The following is a 17,542-nucleotide window of genomic DNA, read 5'->3' as shown; positions in this document are numbered from 1 at the left end:
TTAATTTTAAACAAAAGTATTTTTTTATGTTTAAAATGTTATAAATTTCTTTTTTTATTGGTACAAACATACAAAGATTTTGATTAGTAAATAAAAATTGTATATGGTAAATACTGCAATGGTAGCGCCATCTAATGATAGCTTCTAAAAAAAAAAAATTGTGTTTTTGACGCCTACACTGCGGCGCTAGTATCAATAAAAATTAGAGCTTCTATGAACATTCATACCCCTGGGTAGGTACCGCCCTCTTAGTGAAGTGCCACTCATAACTAACAACCACAAACTATCCAAAATCACCACTGAAATAAAATACATCGATTATATAAAAAATATCATTTAGATTTAATCATACTATTTTTTGTAAATATTTAAATTTTTTGCTAATCTATCACATTTATTTGTAAATAAATTTATATTTAATATATCTAATGTTTTTACGTTTTAAAATTGTTAACACCATGATAATTGCAAGTGTTGTAGAGTTTAAAAAAATCATAATGGAAATAATTCATCAATAATAAATAGATAATTCAATAAAATAAGAAATTATATAATCTGAACATACAAAATAATTATGCAACTATCGGTATCAAGTTTTATAGGAATAGTAATCGATAATCGAATACGTTCAATAACGATTATACACTACCCTAATCCTTAGTGTGACCTGTCAAAATTATCATCTTAAATTTTACAAAGTATAGCAAATAAAGTCCAACAATAACAAATCTAACGTCAATAATGGCGGCCAATTGTTAGCTATCAGAATAGCCAACAAACTTTCTAGATTTTTAGGTCTATTATATTGGTACTAGATGTCACCTTAAGTTTTGTCAACCAAAACTAAACTCTAAATAACGACATTAAGATACTTAATCATTCTTAGAAAACCCTGACCTTTACACAAAATATTCTAAGTGTTTACTCCCTGAAGTATACTTTTTAGGTTACTTTGTGTATTGCGGAAAGCAAGTGTTGATGTTTATAATATTTTTTTTAGTCAAAAAGAAAACTTTACCACTGTAGAAATGAAACTTATAACACACAATATGCTTACATCAAAATGTTTAAAAGGTGTCGTAACTGGTTATCCGCTCGCTATCAATGCTACCTACGTTAAGGTTACAGAAGTTGGTTTTGATCCCGAATTTATTGGCCGTGTTATACCAAAGTTAGACTGGGAAGTGTTATGGGTCGCAGCAGACAGTATAGGGCATAGTGAAGGCTTACCCAAAACTTTAGAACCGAAATTCGAAGAAAATGAAGAATTTTTAAAAAAGGCTCACCGTGTGCTTTTGGAAGTTGAAGTAGAAGAAGGGCATCTAACCTGTCCAGAGTCAGGAAGACAGTTCCCAATCTCGAAAGGAATCCCTAATATGTTACTAAACGAGGCGGAAGTTCAATAAATGTTACTATAGTCTTAAATATATTTATAATTTGCTGATTAAAACTCCTTTGTTTATATAAATTGTATCAAGACCGAAACCTAACAATAACAATGTACCCAAATGTAGCTTCAGACGCAGACAGTCCTATTTATGTTTACTAAAATCCAATACATAATAATTGAATGTACAAAAAGTTATCAGTATGAAACCTATTACAGTATCTAATAGTAATTTCAATACATAATGTTTAAAATACCCTTGATGAAACTGCAGATAAATCTTTTTATAAGATTTTTGTAAAGATAAAGAACAAGGGGGAAATGTTTGAGATTCCATACATATTTTTTTCTTTAATACATTTAACATTAATTCAAATTAATCTCTGGAAATACCACAGTAATCTTAATTTAATAATATAAGTAAATGCATTAATATTGTGATGGGTATTCTGTACTTATAATTTATATCTTAAATAATTATCAGATTTAACTTGTATGTGTAAAATCTGAGATCTGTTTGCAATCTTTTTTAATGAACTTTGTTCAAATAATTTCAACCTCCACCATTGTATCTCAACATTACTATACATTGCTTACTGAAGATCATGTTAAAAGTTACATCAAGTTTAAACAAACTGCACAGCATGACAGTACACAATAGCTCATACATCATGATAATGCTAGCAATAGGTGACATTTATAGACTGCTGAAAATATACCTCCAATGTATTATTAGTTTGTGTCATTCCCTTTGTGTACATTGAAGTGTTAATGATTCAGGTTTTTGTCCATAAGGATATATTGTGCAGTCTATTTTTGTGACTATTATGCTCTTACATCAGTTACAGAACTGTTATAAATACAAAAATTGGAGATAGAAATTTCATGTAATATATTTAACTTGGTCTGAATTCATTTATATGTTATTATGTTTGGAAACCAGCCAATATTTTTTAAGAAAAACATGTTATCAAATGCAAAATATATTTCCTAGGTTATTTAATATTGAATATTGTTTTATGATAGAGGAGACTATGTCATTATTATTATCGTTATTATTGTAGTATACCAACTACTGTTTCTAGTGTTAAAATAAATTAATTGAATTATACCAAAAGTGTATAACAATGCATGAAACAGAATCATAGAATCAAAGAGTTCTAAGACTATATAGCAGACATTGGAAAGATTATCATACAAAAATTTTGCATTCATGCGATGGCTACTCAATCTACAGTGAAGAAGCGAAAAAGCATTGTGAAATATTTTAAATTTTTCCATATCATGATTTGCATGTTTTTAATGCTAACATATTTGTTATGAATGTTAGCATATTTTCTGTAAATATATTATTTTTGTATTAATTTCTAAGGATGCTATGACATCTTGTCATATGGACATTTCAAATAAGACAGCAACTTATTACAATTTTTGGAGCAAAAATTTGGCCCTGATATGATTTGGTCTATAACTTACTATATAGTTTAATGTTTTTGCATAGAATACAATGTAGGTAGTATGAGAGTTGAGCAGGATTGAATTATTACATTATAATAATGTACAGTGATGGCTTTAGGATAAACATGTCATTAATCTGTTTAGAAACAAAATAAAACATTGAAATCTACAATATAGCATATAGCTTAACTGAGTTCTTGCAACAAGTTTATTAAGGTTTGCCTGTCAATGGAAGCAAGATTTGTCTCACCATTGTCTTTAGACAGGGCAACTTTATTACATCCTTTCAAGAGTTGCTTATGAAGGTGAGAAAATTGTCCAATTGAGGCATATTATATGTTATTTCTCTTGATAAGTCATTCATTCTTTGAGCTGTTTTTAACAGATTGACTCAAGGTTAACAGCAAAAGTAAAGTTTATGCCATGAAGTAATGAGCAAATGATCTTGTGTTTTTTATTGAAATAAATTTAAGGTTTAATTTTCCTACTTTTATTAATTACATAAAATAATTAAAAAGTAGTTTATTATTCACTTCTGTTTGAGCTACCTAATTAACATGTATTTATTATAGGATATAATATGAAAAGGGGATGTTGCAAACTTCTCATCTGGGTAATCCTAATGTGGGATAATCATCTATATATAGAAGAAAGAGGTGTTAGTTACACTATTTATAACTCAAGAATGGATGAACCGATTTGCCTGAAAATTGGTTGAGACGTAGCTTAGAACCAGGAGACTGACATAAGATACTTTTATCCCGTTCCCACGGGAACAGGACGTGACATAAGACGTGGCATAAGAAAGCAAAGTTTGGTATGGAGATAGTATAAGATCCTGGGAAGGTTATAGGCTATTATCCCGGGAAATATTTTTGCGGGATTTTTATCCCGAAACACTCCTTCACGCGGGTGAAGCCGCGAGCAAAAGCTAGTATTACATAAATGCAATCAATGCAAGTTGGAAATTAACTTGGGCTGGCAGCTCCTTCTAAATGTATAATCCTCTGATCCACCCCAGTTTTGCAGTACTCACTCGCATGGTGTGATCTAATTTATTTAATAGTAAAAACTAAATCTGATTTAAACACCAATAACAATAGAAATAAATGTTTTATTTCAGTTATAATAAATTATTAACTTGCAATTGCACATACTATACAGAAAATTAAATGGGTCTTGTTACATTCACTATGGGGTTTATTACAAGTACACAATTAAGTTAAAAGATGATAATTTAACATTTAAAGTTCATCTACATATGGAACAAATGCAAGGTTTCCAGCAGATCCCATTGAAATCTTGTTTTTGGCAGCGTTTGAAACAGCCTGTAAAAAACAAAAAATGCCATCTATAGAATTCTACACACAAACATAATTTACACACCATGCAAACCATGGAAAGAATTGTCTTTGTGGTACTCTGTCAACCTCTAGAGGTTCTCTGAGTTTATTTAAAATGGTACCCCAGCATAATGCTCTGCTAACAGTATTTTTAGAGGCTATCTATTCGAAAATTATAATACATAAGGAGAAGAAAATTGCATATTTCTACAATACATTATATTTACTCTGGATGTATTTTTATATTATTTTATTAATTTCATCATAATCATAACTCTTGATTCTGTGCTCTCTCAAAATACACATGATTTTATCAAAGATTTTTGGTAGTTTAAAATTTCCGGAAGGACCTAAAATTGATTTTTAAAGATATTAATTGCCCATTACTCATGCACTGTAAATAAAAAGACCGAATGCTCAAAGCCGTTTGCTCAAGGGAGGAATCAAGTTATACCTTAATCAAAAGATTGCTTAATTGAAGTCATTAATACTGGTCCATAATTTGGGTGCTACTATAAAAAAAGCCTATTTGTAACATTTTATATTTCCTCTACAATATATATCATAAGAAACAATATTTTTATAAATAGTCATCTACTTTCAAGTTTAATCTTACCTGAACGACATCATTGTTTGAAATCTGGTCAATATCTCTGGCGATATCAGCAGGCGATTTGACAGAGCCCGTGTAGAGTCCCTGTGCTGCCAATGACTCGGCGTACGAGGAAAATGACTCCGCTTCATTCAAGACTTGAAGTTTAAGTTGCGCTTTGCCAGCTTTAATAGAGTCTGCGCTCAAGCCACCCTTCAATAGCTTGGCAACGCTTTTAACAGCCTGAAATAATGGCATGAGATGTTTACAGGTGGTACTTGACCCTTGATATCTGGTAATTTTTTACACCTACAGAAACAAAATAACATATCCAGTGCTAGAGCTAGCAGATGGCAAGCAAGGCAATGCTTCAGAGTCTCCTGGTTGCAAAGAACATAGTAATAAAAAGTAAATTTACCCTCCTTCGACAAAAAAGGCCTCACAAATATGTGCTACTTAGAGCCTTGCATATGTTAAGACCACTACTGAACATAACAAATAAATGTCAAGTCTCACTCGCAAGTCATACAAATTGTAATTAAAGAATCAATACTCACGGCATTAGCTTCATCTTTCGGTACAGAAAGAATAACGCCAAAAAGACCATTATCGGAATATGACACATTGAACCCAGCAGCTGCAAATGGGCCAATATTGCCAATGGCCTTGGACAGAGGGGAGTTATCAGCACCCCACTTAGTGACAGGTCCATTGCCCAAAGCTGAAAGTGTATAATGTAACATTACTTATAATATCTTTGATTTTGCTGAGGCACAACTGTTGCACCTAACTTTATCCTGCATGAATTGCAAACAAAAGTTGAGTTCAGGTATTGCAACTTATGGATTATGTACAAAAATAGATTACATTTTTAGCAATAATTTATATGTAGAACAAAATAATTGAGAAATAATAGCAAATACAACATAAAACACCATTTTGTATGAATATGGTACCCCATAATGGTTATGTAATATTTTCATTATAGTACAAATTTAATCACATTATATTTCAAATTACATCATAGTGTAATGCAATAATTACCACGGCATACTAGTTTATTAATTACCTTTAGCTGCTATGGACAAAGCGAGACTTTGTGGGGAGCCAGCTGGTGCACCTTGGACAGCAAGAGCCACATGCGCCAAGTCACCACCCATTTCCTTCCTGGTGAATATGTGTTAAATATGTAGGTTATAATTAATAAATATTATTTATTATTTGATATTGTGTGTATGATACCTCAACTCTCCACTGTAATAAGTTGAAGCTTCAGCCTTGCCGTCACCACCAGATGGCAGTTGCAGGTTTTGTGCTATTAATGCAGCTTTCTCCTGTAAATATAAAACAGAAAATATAGAAATTGTTAAGACTAGTTCAAGGCATAGCCATTACAACTAATTGTAAGTATTGACTATTCCTTCCGTCTTTGTTCATTGCTTAGGTTTTTATGGTTCAGTACATTTAATTGGTATATGATATAATTATTTTAACATTTTATGTTACATTATGAAATTGTATGCATAAAAGTATTTATGCATACAATTTCATTTAAAATAATGTATCCTACTGGATATATTATTTTATAATGTATATTTATTTTATGATACATTATTTTAATTTTTAATTTGCATACCATAATTCATACTTCATAACCTATAAAAAAAACACTTTATGATTGAATACACACCTGAGTATCACCAATGATGGTCACTGCACATCGGCTTGGGGTCAAACACTGACCTGCAAAGTGTTGCATGGACTCTGAAGACACTTGACCAATCCTCTTAGGAGCAATGAACAGAGAGTTTCCAAGGCCACGACGGTATGCAGCCTTATGAAGGAGGTCCACAGCACGAATCTACCATAGAAATATGTGTATATGGATCATACAAGTTATAGAAGAGAAGTTAGCTATGAAATGTTATTAAACTTTAACTTAATCAAATTACAAGGAGGTATTAAAACATGTTTTGTTCTAGGAACATTTTTGCTAAAGAAACAAGTAGATGTAAAAAAAGAGAATACATTACAACCTTCTAGGGAAGTCTTGGCAAAATTACATCGGGAAAATAGTATATAATGATTTTAGATTTTCAAATTGTAGTCTTACTTGGGGTGGCAAAGCAGCAAGGTCAAACTTGAGACGTGGCACATTGTCATTAAGTTCCCATGGTCTGAACTCTTGGTTGGAGACAATGTTGTTTAAAAGATCTAATGCAGCTTGCAGGTTGTCTTGGGTAGTCTGTTAACATGTAATTTAAATTGTTATTGTAGTGTTTTATTTTGTTAAATGTGAATGCAACTGGTGGAAAAATAAATCAGATAAATGTATGGAACATTAAGTCTTTCATTCCAACTTTTTATTAAAATACTGTTTGTATGAGAATAATGTGAAGCTGGTACAAAAAGAATTCTATGTATAGTCAGTTCAACTATTCACTGGAATTAATTGAGAAACAAAAATGTTTTATGTTTATGCTATAAGTGATTCATAATTTATCAACAATTATAATGAATATGTGTGGATAGGATTTGAAATAAAACTTACCTCAAGGGTGTAGTAAACAAACTCCCGGTCACCAGAAGCACTAACAGATGCACCAATTTGTGAGAGTTTACGTGAAATGATGAAACTGCTGGCATTCTTCGTGGTGAGGCCTGCCGCAGAGCGCAGCACATGTGCCAATCCCAAATCTCCCTGTGGCTCGAAACGGGATCCAGCCCTGTATTATCAAAACAATAATAACATGCGATTAGAACACATCGTTTTAACATAATTTCGATACTGTCTCCGTGATAATAATTACGAATCACAAAAAAAACAAAAGTAAAAAACGTAATGATGTCTAAATTTTAAAACTAGGTGTCGATTTATATATTGATAATCATTAGAGCATTAAATAATTAACATATTTGTTATCTATTTCCACGGCTTTTATTAACTAAGAAAAATAATTGATAACATACTTGAATGCGATGGTCACACGAGTTACTGGTGAGCCATTATCCAAGGCTGCAACAAACGTTTTGTTTGGCAGCACGGCCGACTGTACTCTCAGGTCTCTCTTAACTGCAGGCGCCGCCTGAGCGTAACCCCTTGTCTAAAACACATAATATAAAATAATAGGATAAAGAAGTACGGTTTACATAATCAGTGGTTGACAGTCCAGATATTATATCGAACTACAGCTCGTGTTGCTCATAAAACATAGAAGTAGGTTGCAATTACCGTTACATGACGAATAAAAGGAGCAGCGAGTGTTTTCGAAGCCATTTTAAGCAATTTTCGTTATTTTATCCTGCCTGCAATCAATAGAACTTCGCAGATGGAATCAAAATCTAGAGAAGTTGACCGACCACAGACTGTTACACTAAAACTACACTAATATTATCACCAAAGAGAATAGATGAAATTAAAAAACAAAAAACAGATTAAAAATAAATTTACGAATATGACATCGTACATTTTTTTGAACACTTTGGAATTACTAAAGCGATTTGTGTATAGGTAGATGTCGTGTAGGCTGTTAATCTCAGAACAGTAACAAATTACAAAACAATGACAATTACTGGACAGAAAATAACTAGAAAAATCATTTACATATTGGTCCTAGACACAGGTCAACAACTTAGACATCGCTGATGGCCATCCCTATGAACTTCATTCCATACTCTATGTTTGTCTTTGGGATCTTGTCTAATTTCTTGACGTTTTATGTCACGTAGATTTTCGTTGATATGCCGCCAATTTGATTGTGAAAAATTTCTAGACATTTAGTGCAATTTTCGCTACCTAATCCCTTTTCTTTTGTTTTAAAGTCACCAGTATAAAGTATTATAGTTTTGCCATAGTATTTTAAACTCCCTAAAGAATAAGAAGGTTTTATTGCCAACTGTGTTCGTAAACATTCAATGTTTTTTATGTACGTCGACGTTAAACATACTTACGAAGTGTTAATGAAATGACTTGAATTTGGTTAGTTTATATTTGTTATACTGCAAAGGAATTTACTGAAAAAGCAACTGAAAATTTGGGTGAATTTTTTTGTTCCCACTAACGTTATCGTATTTCCTAAAATCCTGAAACGTCAAACAACATTCAGTAAATTAAATCACATATTTATATTAGAATTTATTCTGGATTTTCAGAAAAGGAATGACTAGTCTGATTGACCCTGTTCCAGCAAGTGATGAGAAAAATGCCACATTAATAAATAAAGTATATGGGAAAAGACACAGCCATAAATGCAGACATGTTTTAAAATCGAAAGAGAACATCCTTAGACACAAATGCAATAAAGCGCTGAAGCGGAAGTTGAAAAAATATAAATTGCGACTGGATGGCAAGGAAGATCAAGATATCTTAGATGTTTCTGATATATTGGTAAATTCGTTAACATTAAAATCTCCAGGAAGTAAAGATAATCAATTAGAGACTACAAGTTTAGTGAGTGACAGACCCAAAAATTATCTTTTTAGAATGGTAAGAAATAAACAAAGCAAAATTGTTAATGGGAATAATGTTGCAACTATCAGTAGAGACAGTGCCCCTCTCAGTATCACTAGCAGCCAAGAGAAGAAGCAAACAAATGCATTCAAGTTGTTGATGGATTCCAGAAACAAGAGCATAGGCAGTAACTCTCCAGGCAAAGAGAAAATAGTTGAAGAAGTTATTAATGAGGATATAATTGAGAGACAAAATGCCAAAGCTAAAAGAATACTGGTTCTCCAAAAAATGTCAGAAGCTAAGGGTTCTCTTAAAAAACGAGAAATGGAGGAATGTCATGAAAAGTTCATTGAAGTGCAAATGAAAAAGAGGGCTGAAAAATTTAAGAACATGCTGTTAAACCAGGAACCAAAATCACATCAAACAAAGGAAAGAATATCTAAAAAGTATAAAAAGAAAACCATGTCAAAAGTCAATAATAGCAGTGATACCATACAAACTACAACAGAAGAGAGACCAAAAAAGATTAAATCTCTACAATTAGTAAATTTATTTGATGACCATCAAAGTGATTATGAAAAAGAATCATTAAGAAGTAATAAAGAAGGTTTGACAAAAGAAGACAAAGAATTTCTTGAAAAACTTTCACCATCAATGAAAAAGAAGGAGAACATGTTGTGTTACTTTATGAAAGTTGAAAAAGAGCCTGAACCTTCTGTTATTGAAGATGATATTGTAATAAAAGTAAAATTACCATCAAGGACTAATAGAAAAGTTAAAAATAAAAAGAAACAAAATACCACCAATGAAATAGTAAAATCTTGTATTGAAATTTCAAAACAAAATGAGACAAATAAATCTCCTATCCTACAAACGGCACCTACTGAGAGACAGAAACGAAAACGTAACTGTGGGGTGCCCAATCAAGAAGTGACAACAGACACTATTGACATTTTAGGAGACACATCTAACCGGCCAAAACGTTGTACTAAAAAACCTGTAAAATATATAGATGATTTTTTATTCTCTAGTTCTGATGAAGAATTGCATATCTTTACACCGAAAAAGAAGAAACACACTGATCATAGAAATGTGCTTCAAATTATGACACCAATAATGGATACAAAAGTTGAAAACTCAATAAGTTCCACTAAAAAACCCCAGAAAACTGAAAAAGTTGTTTCCCAATCAAAGAAGGATGTAAAATTAGCTCCTATTTTTAACACAAAACAGCGCCCTGATGCAGTGTTATCTGAAGCTAAACAGAAATTTCTTCAGAGCGGTGTTCCAGAGCAATTGAAAAAAATTATAGCTCAACAAAAGAACAATAGTATAGCAGAAGTTTACTTTCACACTGTTATTCATGTTCAACAAAACAATGGCATTGCTAACAACATTTCTAATATAAATATACCTTTCATAGACAACAAAATAGAAGATAGCAGTCAAATTTATGATGACAGCAGTTTTTTTCATAAAATGCTTCATTTGGAATCTTGTAAACTACCACAAAACAAATGGGGAACAATTACACATACTGCTGTGAATGAAATACTACAGCATATAAAACTGGCTCGACCAAAATTTCCTGTGTTTCGTACTTATCGTTTATTACGAGATAAAAGAAAAGGAGAATTTCACTGCCCAAATTACTTAGATTTGGATAAGAGTGTTGAAGTTAATAATAGTATAATAGACCTTGTTAATGAAAATCCAGATCAATTAAACTGGACTGATAAATATAAAGCTATGTCAACAAATCAAATTATTGGCAATTTTGAAACAGTTAAAGAACTTAAAAAATGGTTAGTTTCTTGGACAGAAACTGCACAAAGATCGAAAAATAAAATCAATGTTAATTCAGATTCTTCAGACTTTTATAATTCAGATACTGATAGTAGAGAGGGTACAAGAAATGTAAATAATTTGCTTATAATTACTGGCCCTACTGGTAGTGGAAAAACATCATCTGTATATGCAGTGGCAGCTGATTTAGCTATGAAAGTAATTGAAGTTAATGCAAGTAGTAAAAGAACTGGTAAAGTTATGTTACAGGATTTGCAAGAAGCCACACAGTCTCACAAAGTGAATAGAGGAGCTAATAATTTGGAATTTATTTCCAAGTCACAGGAAATTAATCAAAGACAAACTACAGAAAAAAATTGTAAACGGGGTAGACCAAAGAAAACTGTCAAAATGTCGACAAAAAAGCCTAAAGAACCAAAGTCTGACACAGTGAATGCTCCATCTGGAAGTCAAGATATTACAAGAACTGATACATCTCTAATACTCATTGATGATGCAGATATCATGTTTGATCAAGATGATGGGTTCTGTTCTGCTATTACACAGTTAGTGCACAGTTCAAAACGTCCTGTTATTTTAGTTACATCATCTTTGTCATGTCCACATTTGCAAAGATTCTTACAAAATGGAAAAATTTTGAAAATGATGTCATTGATGCCTCAAATGTTGGGAACTTGGTTGGATATAATGTGTTTGGCAGACAGTGGCACTTGCTGCCTAGGAGCAGGAGCTCGATTTTTAAATCACTTTAATGGTGATGTGAGAAAAACTATAAATTGTTTACAATTTTATGCAACAAGTCAAACACAAACAGTTAGTGATGATATTTCTTCACAAGTATTTGATAATCCAAAATTAATGATTGATGATGAGAAATCAAATATGTCTTGGGTAGATCAAGACGATAATGAAGAAAAGAACATAATCAGAAGTGATACACTGGAAAAGGAAACAGACTATTTGTGGAACAACTATGTTCAATCTCAAATTAAATCAATTGATTTAAAATTTCCTTTGGGCGTAGTTAATACTTGGTGGAATTTGCCCCAAATTTTAAGTTTAAAAGAGGACAAATCTGACAATGCCAGACTTGAATCAATAGGCAATGTTATGGATTGCTTGTCAGTTTCAGATTATTATAGTTCCATTACACCCGATGATAGACTAAATATTATATCAGATCCTTGGTATACTTCTGAAAGCCACAGTGTGTCTGAACAGGAAGATATGCATAATTACAGTAAGAGTGTGGAAATATGTGATGAAATTTCATATGAGTTAATTAATGATTCCATTATAAATGCACAAAAAGATTATAAGAAGAGTAAAAATATTGATGTAGACTTTCCTGGGATGACAGTGCAAAGGTAAGATTCAATTTCATAACTCATTTTAATTTTAAGTACTCTTAGTACACTGTGTAAACAATATCTAGAATAAACTGCAGGATATTGATGAACCTAAGCAATTAAGACTTTGTGTTGGAGGTGCCACTTTAAGTTGTAATGTATTGTTTGTTTTAAAAGAAGGCCATGTCATATCACAGACACCACTATTTCGTTGGTTTATATTTAAGTAATTTCAATCTTTTATTTTTTTTTATTTGGCTCATTATTCTAAAGTTCGGAACAACATGCGAAGTCTAAAGTCAATGACCTATGTCAAGTATTATCAGTGCAGAATTAAAAATAACAATTTGTTTGTTTTAAATAATATAATCACATTAATTCATTTATTTCAGAGAAAGAGATAGAATTGTCTCACGACATAATAACATGTCCAGCTATTTGAATCCAGCAGCAGTTCTGGACAGAAGAGCTTTGGCATTAGATTACTGGGCATCATGCAGGACTATATGCAGAATAGAGAAGACAAAATCGGATAACTATAGTAAGAGGAATAATCGATTTTGTCACTATCTCAAATCTGTAAATATTTTATGTAAAAATGAATCATTCGATTATTTATGCGACAGCTTATCTTTGGTGAAAACCAAAAAATAGGACTAGATTGGTATAAGCCGCCTTTTCCGAGGTTGGAATCATGTTATGTAGTGAAAGCTAAATAAATAACAATATATTTAATATTTTTAGTTTTATTTTCTTCTATTTTAATCAAGGAGCAAGAGTAATAGACGGGTAAATCAGTATTCCCAAAAATATATTAAAAACTAACCTTATATTTATAGGTAAATAATTTAAAAGAACCTTAATTTTAAGAAGCCTGTTAATAAATTAATTAAAATCATAATTAGATCTTTGACGATTTCAACTTATTATAATATGTAGGTATTAAATTAATGTTAGTATTGTAGTGTGGTTACAGTTTATATTATTTTTAGAATTTATGTAAATACGAGATTTTTGTCTCGTATCTCAGCGCTCTGAGCGGTGAAAGGCACGGAAAAGGCACTCAATTTTGAGAAGATTGCAAAAAAACTCAAAGTTCCTATGAACATGAGCTTTTTTGGCTTACCGTGCCCCGACCCGTTAGTGTCACCGCATGTTGATCCTTCGAAACCTAAGTCGGATACAGGGAATTAAAGAATCAAAGTCGTCTTTTCAGAAAAATTGTGCTTCATATGACGATAAGATCGCCCCCTATCCCATCATGGGACGGATGCAGTCATATACACGCCGGTGAAGAATGGGTGCACTCGTGCGTGCGTGCGTGTGTGCGTGCGTGTGTGCGTGCGTGTGTGCATGCGTATGTGCGTGCGTGTGTGCGTGCGTGCACGCGTGTGTGCGTGCGCGCGCGCGCGTGTGTTTGTGTGTGTGTGTGTGTGTTTGTGTGAAAAATACCAAAATTATCGGTCGAAAATGGCCAATCAGTATTTTTGACTAATGTCATATGTTTGACCTAGCAGTCATAAAATATGTGCAGTCTTTTATCCACTTAGTGATTGTGATGTTACTAACTGGCAACATTTATTCGCCCAGTTTAGGAGTAGATCGAATAAAACAGGTTTTTATTATATGTCTTCTCTTTCAGTCTTTCGATATTTTCGTAATCAAAATTTTATAACACTATCTTCACTTACCACATTTCCTCAAAATACTAACTACTTATACTATATCACTTGTATTCTGAAATTCAATTCTATACTTGAAAATTTGTGAACATATTTAGATGTTATAAGCAAAGTAACAGTTGACGCGGTTTGGATGAAGTTTTGCATTAAAAATAGAAGTACTGCTTTAATTTTTTATATTTTTGTAATAAAATTATACCCCATTCCTCTTCCACCCGGTGAAACCCGGTGTTATGTTAAAACGATTACGAAAAGTGAAATAGCGTGTTTATCCGAGTTTTGACGTCTATGCTTATCGCATCTTTGGTAAAGTTCCTGGACGCTGTGTATTTTTATATATTAAAAAAGGGCTTTCGGAAACAGCGAGCGTGTCAAATTTGCTTCCACTCAATGTTTTTCTTTAAACGTGAAAATTCATATTCTAATTCTATCTAAACCTGTTGTATTTATTTTTAAACAAGTTAATTCAATATTTCATATCTTAAGCGTCAAGCCTAATAAACAATGTAATATAAATATATTAAAATCGTATTAGCAACTATTCCTGTTTTGACTAGAGTTAAAATTGGCTCGAATACATCGAGCTAATTATAATTACATTATCCGAGTGATAACGATATCTTCATTAATAACAAATTGTGTCGAAAAATATTTTTAATTGCTATTAAGTAATTCCATAGTAACAATAGCGTATTTTAAGAATTCGTAAGTAACAAAAATTGTTTTGTTAAAAGTTCAAATCAACTTTGTCACATATAATTTAATTAGGTTTCAAGAGTGCCTACCTACACAACTTAAACGTTAAAGTTATCTCTATGTACTTAAACACATTTTATTCACAGGCAACCTATAGAATCGAATATTACGTGATACATGATTTTAATAAAGGAAATTAAATAGGTAACTTTTTAAGCTTGCCTAATATCCGGCATTCGTCTAATTATTATAATGTATCTATTATATTCTTTATGAACCAAGGAGGTGGCATGGGACTTAATTTATTTACGTTTTTTACCTTTACATGTGCTGTTGCCAAATTTTATGATTTTCGGTCAACGGAAAGGAACCCTATAGCTTTTGATTCCATTATGAAAGCGTGAAATATGTGACAAAAACTCTCATATCTTGCGATCACGTTGCTCTACAAGTTTTAATTTTTTCACAGCAAAAAGAAACCCTAGACCCGAGTGTTTAATATAAATTTCAACATAATACCTTTCCGCGTCTTGAGAAAAGGTTCTTGACAGAAAGTTCAACAACAAAATGGTCATATAAGAGTTCCTTTTGAGGTACGGGACCCTAAAAAGTACGAAACAACTCTCACTGAGTATACACGATAGGTATAGATCTTGAGACGAATAGTATCGAGTATCGACATTGGCCTTATTAAGGCACTTTCTCTTAAGGCGGTGTCCTCAGCAAAACTTTGCAATAGTATCTATCGTATTTTTAGAAGTCGAAATTTATAATACACCTAGGAAAATAAATTAAGCATAATATTTCTCAAATATATTATATTTACTTTCGTTCTTTCAAATTTTTCATAAGATGGATATTGTTTCATTAATTTCATAATGAAAATGTCACTAAAATTGTTTCTAGCATCTCCTCCTAAAGTACTCATCATATTCATTTGCTATCAACATTTATACGTAAACAATTAAATCTATACTATTATATAAAGCTGAAGAGTTTGTTTGTTTGTTTGTTGGAACGCGCTAATCTCAGGAACTACCGGTCCAAACTGAAAAATTCTTTTTGCGTTGGATAGCCCTTTGTTCGTGGAGTGCTATAGGCTATATATCATCACGCTATACCTAATAGGAGCGGGGCAGTAATGGCTAATCTCAGGAACTACCGGTCCAAACTGAAAAATTCTTTTTGCGTTGGATAGCCCTTTATTCGTGGAGTGCTATAGGCTATATATCATCACGCTATACCCAATAGGAGCGGGGCAGTAATGGCTAATCTCAGGAACTACCGGTCCAAACTGAAAAATTCTTTTGCGTTGGATAGCCCTTTGTTCGTGGAGAGCTATAGGCTATATATCATCACGCTATATTCAATAGGAGCGGAGCAGTAATGGCTAATCTCAGGAACTACCGATTCGAACTGAAAAAATATTTTTGTGTTGAATAGTTCTTTGTTTGTGGAGTGCTCAAAGTTATATATCATCACGCTATGACCAATAGTAGCGGAGCAGTAATGGCTAATCTCAGGAACTACCGATTTGAACTGAAAAAATCTTTTTGTGTTGTATAGCCCTTTGTTCCTGGAGTGCTATAGGCTATATATCATCACGCTATATTCAATAGGAGCGGAGCAGTAATGGCTAATCTCAGGAACTACCGATTCGAACTGAAAAATATTTTTGTGTTGAATAGTTCTTTCTTTGTGGAGTGCTCAAAGTTATATATCATCACGCTATGACCAATAGGAGCGGAGCAGTAATGGCTAATCTCAGGAACTGCCAGGTTTGAACTGAAAAAATCTTTTTGTGTTGTATAGCCCTTTGTTCCTGGAGTGCTATAGGCTATATATCATCATGCTATAACCAATAGGAGCGGAGCAGTAATGAAACATGTTGCAAAAACGGGGAAAATTATGAGTTTTGAGAGCTTCCGTTGCCTGCGCTGCGTAAACGGTTAAATTTATGCAACAATGATGTATGACGGGATTGTTTCACTTAAAAGTTCTAAATAATTTAACAAAGCCCCCGCTGCATCTGTCTGCCTTAAAGTGTTAAACTCAAAAACTACCTAACGTATTAAGATGAAATTTGGTATGGAGACAGTTTGAGACCCTGGGAAGAACATAGGCTCCCGGGAAACTACTATTTTTATAACGGAAAACTTTAGCCTGAAAAACTTTATAACGCGGGCGGAGCCGCGAGCAAAAGCTAGTAAAGAAATATTTTGGTAAATAGTTTAAAATTTTAAAGAAAACGTAACATTAATTTTTTTAGCAATTCGTAAATCTGCGTATTCCCGCCCGTAATTGTGCTCAGTTTATGCATGGAAGCAATACCCAAGGCAGTTTGCTTCTGTGAGGGCCTTAAGTAATATTGATAAGGAACTATATTATAATCCACGTTTCCAGGGCGATGATAACCCTCGTTGCATTAAAACTGTGAGATCCATGAAACATATTATGATACTCAGGATCGGGTGCTTGGGTGTCATCGACTGATTAAAAACTTATGATGATCACCTTTATGAAATATTATTTAGTATTTATAAATAATAATACTATGATATAACGTGATAAGAGAATACATGATAACTATATAATAACTCTCTAACATAAATATTATAAATATATAATCAACACCTTGGGCTTGCCAATCACTATTGGATACTTAATTTGGAATCCGTAGATCACTTCCTTTACCTGAGTTCTAGCATTAGCAACAACAGATCTTGCGAACCTGAAGATCGCAGGAAAATTTGAATGGCCAAATCCGAAATGTTTTAGC

General features: G+C 32.6%; 3 protein-coding genes across 5 annotated transcripts; 2 read left to right on the top strand and 1 right to left on the bottom strand.

Annotated features, from left to right (window-relative positions):
- The first annotated feature begins 744 nt into the window (after window positions 1–744).
- On the top strand, window positions 745–3,362 carry LOC115449482 (multifunctional methyltransferase subunit TRM112-like protein). The gene has a single exon (XM_037438754.1). The coding sequence runs from the start codon at window positions 1,029–1,031 to the stop codon at window positions 1,404–1,406; it is 378 nt and encodes a 125-aa protein (XP_037294651.1). The 5' UTR covers window positions 745–1,028; the 3' UTR covers window positions 1,407–3,362.
- Window positions 3,363–3,939: 577 nt separating this feature from the next.
- LOC115449481 (cytochrome b-c1 complex subunit 2, mitochondrial) lies at window positions 3,940–8,189 on the bottom strand. Its single transcript, XM_030177321.2, has 10 exons — window positions 8,013–8,189; window positions 7,751–7,884; window positions 7,332–7,506; window positions 6,894–7,025; window positions 6,471–6,641; window positions 6,023–6,114; window positions 5,850–5,947; window positions 5,338–5,501; window positions 4,805–5,023; window positions 3,940–4,173 (listed from the first exon to the last, which is right to left on the bottom strand). The coding sequence occupies exons 1-10, from the start codon at window positions 8,055–8,057 to the stop codon at window positions 4,090–4,092; spliced, it is 1,314 nt and encodes a 437-aa protein (XP_030033181.1). The 5' UTR covers window positions 8,058–8,189; the 3' UTR covers window positions 3,940–4,089.
- A 262-nt stretch (window positions 8,190–8,451) lies between these two features.
- LOC115449480 (ATPase family AAA domain-containing protein 5) lies at window positions 8,452–13,120 on the top strand. Of its 3 annotated transcripts, none has more exons than XM_030177319.1 (3): window positions 8,452–8,759; window positions 8,933–12,403; window positions 12,778–13,120. In XM_030177319.1, the coding sequence occupies exons 2-3, from the start codon at window positions 8,940–8,942 to the stop codon at window positions 13,037–13,039; spliced, it is 3,726 nt and encodes a 1,241-aa protein (XP_030033179.1). In that variant the 5' UTR covers window positions 8,452–8,759; window positions 8,933–8,939; the 3' UTR covers window positions 13,040–13,120. The 3 variants fall into 3 exon arrangements, with proteins under 3 accessions (XP_030033179.1, XP_037294649.1, XP_030033180.1); XM_037438752.1 differs by having other exon boundaries at window positions 8,469–8,706; XM_030177320.2 differs by having other exon boundaries at window positions 8,474–8,818.
- The last annotated feature ends 4,422 nt before the right edge of the window (window positions 13,121–17,542 follow it).

This window comes from Manduca sexta, chromosome 15 (genome assembly GCF_014839805.1).
Source record: "Manduca sexta isolate Smith_Timp_Sample1 chromosome 15, JHU_Msex_v1.0, whole genome shotgun sequence".
NCBI lineage: Eukaryota > Metazoa > Arthropoda > Insecta > Lepidoptera > Sphingidae > Manduca > Manduca sexta.
Note: the sequence above shows the minus strand (reverse complement) of the source record. Positions and strands in the feature narration are given on the sequence as shown.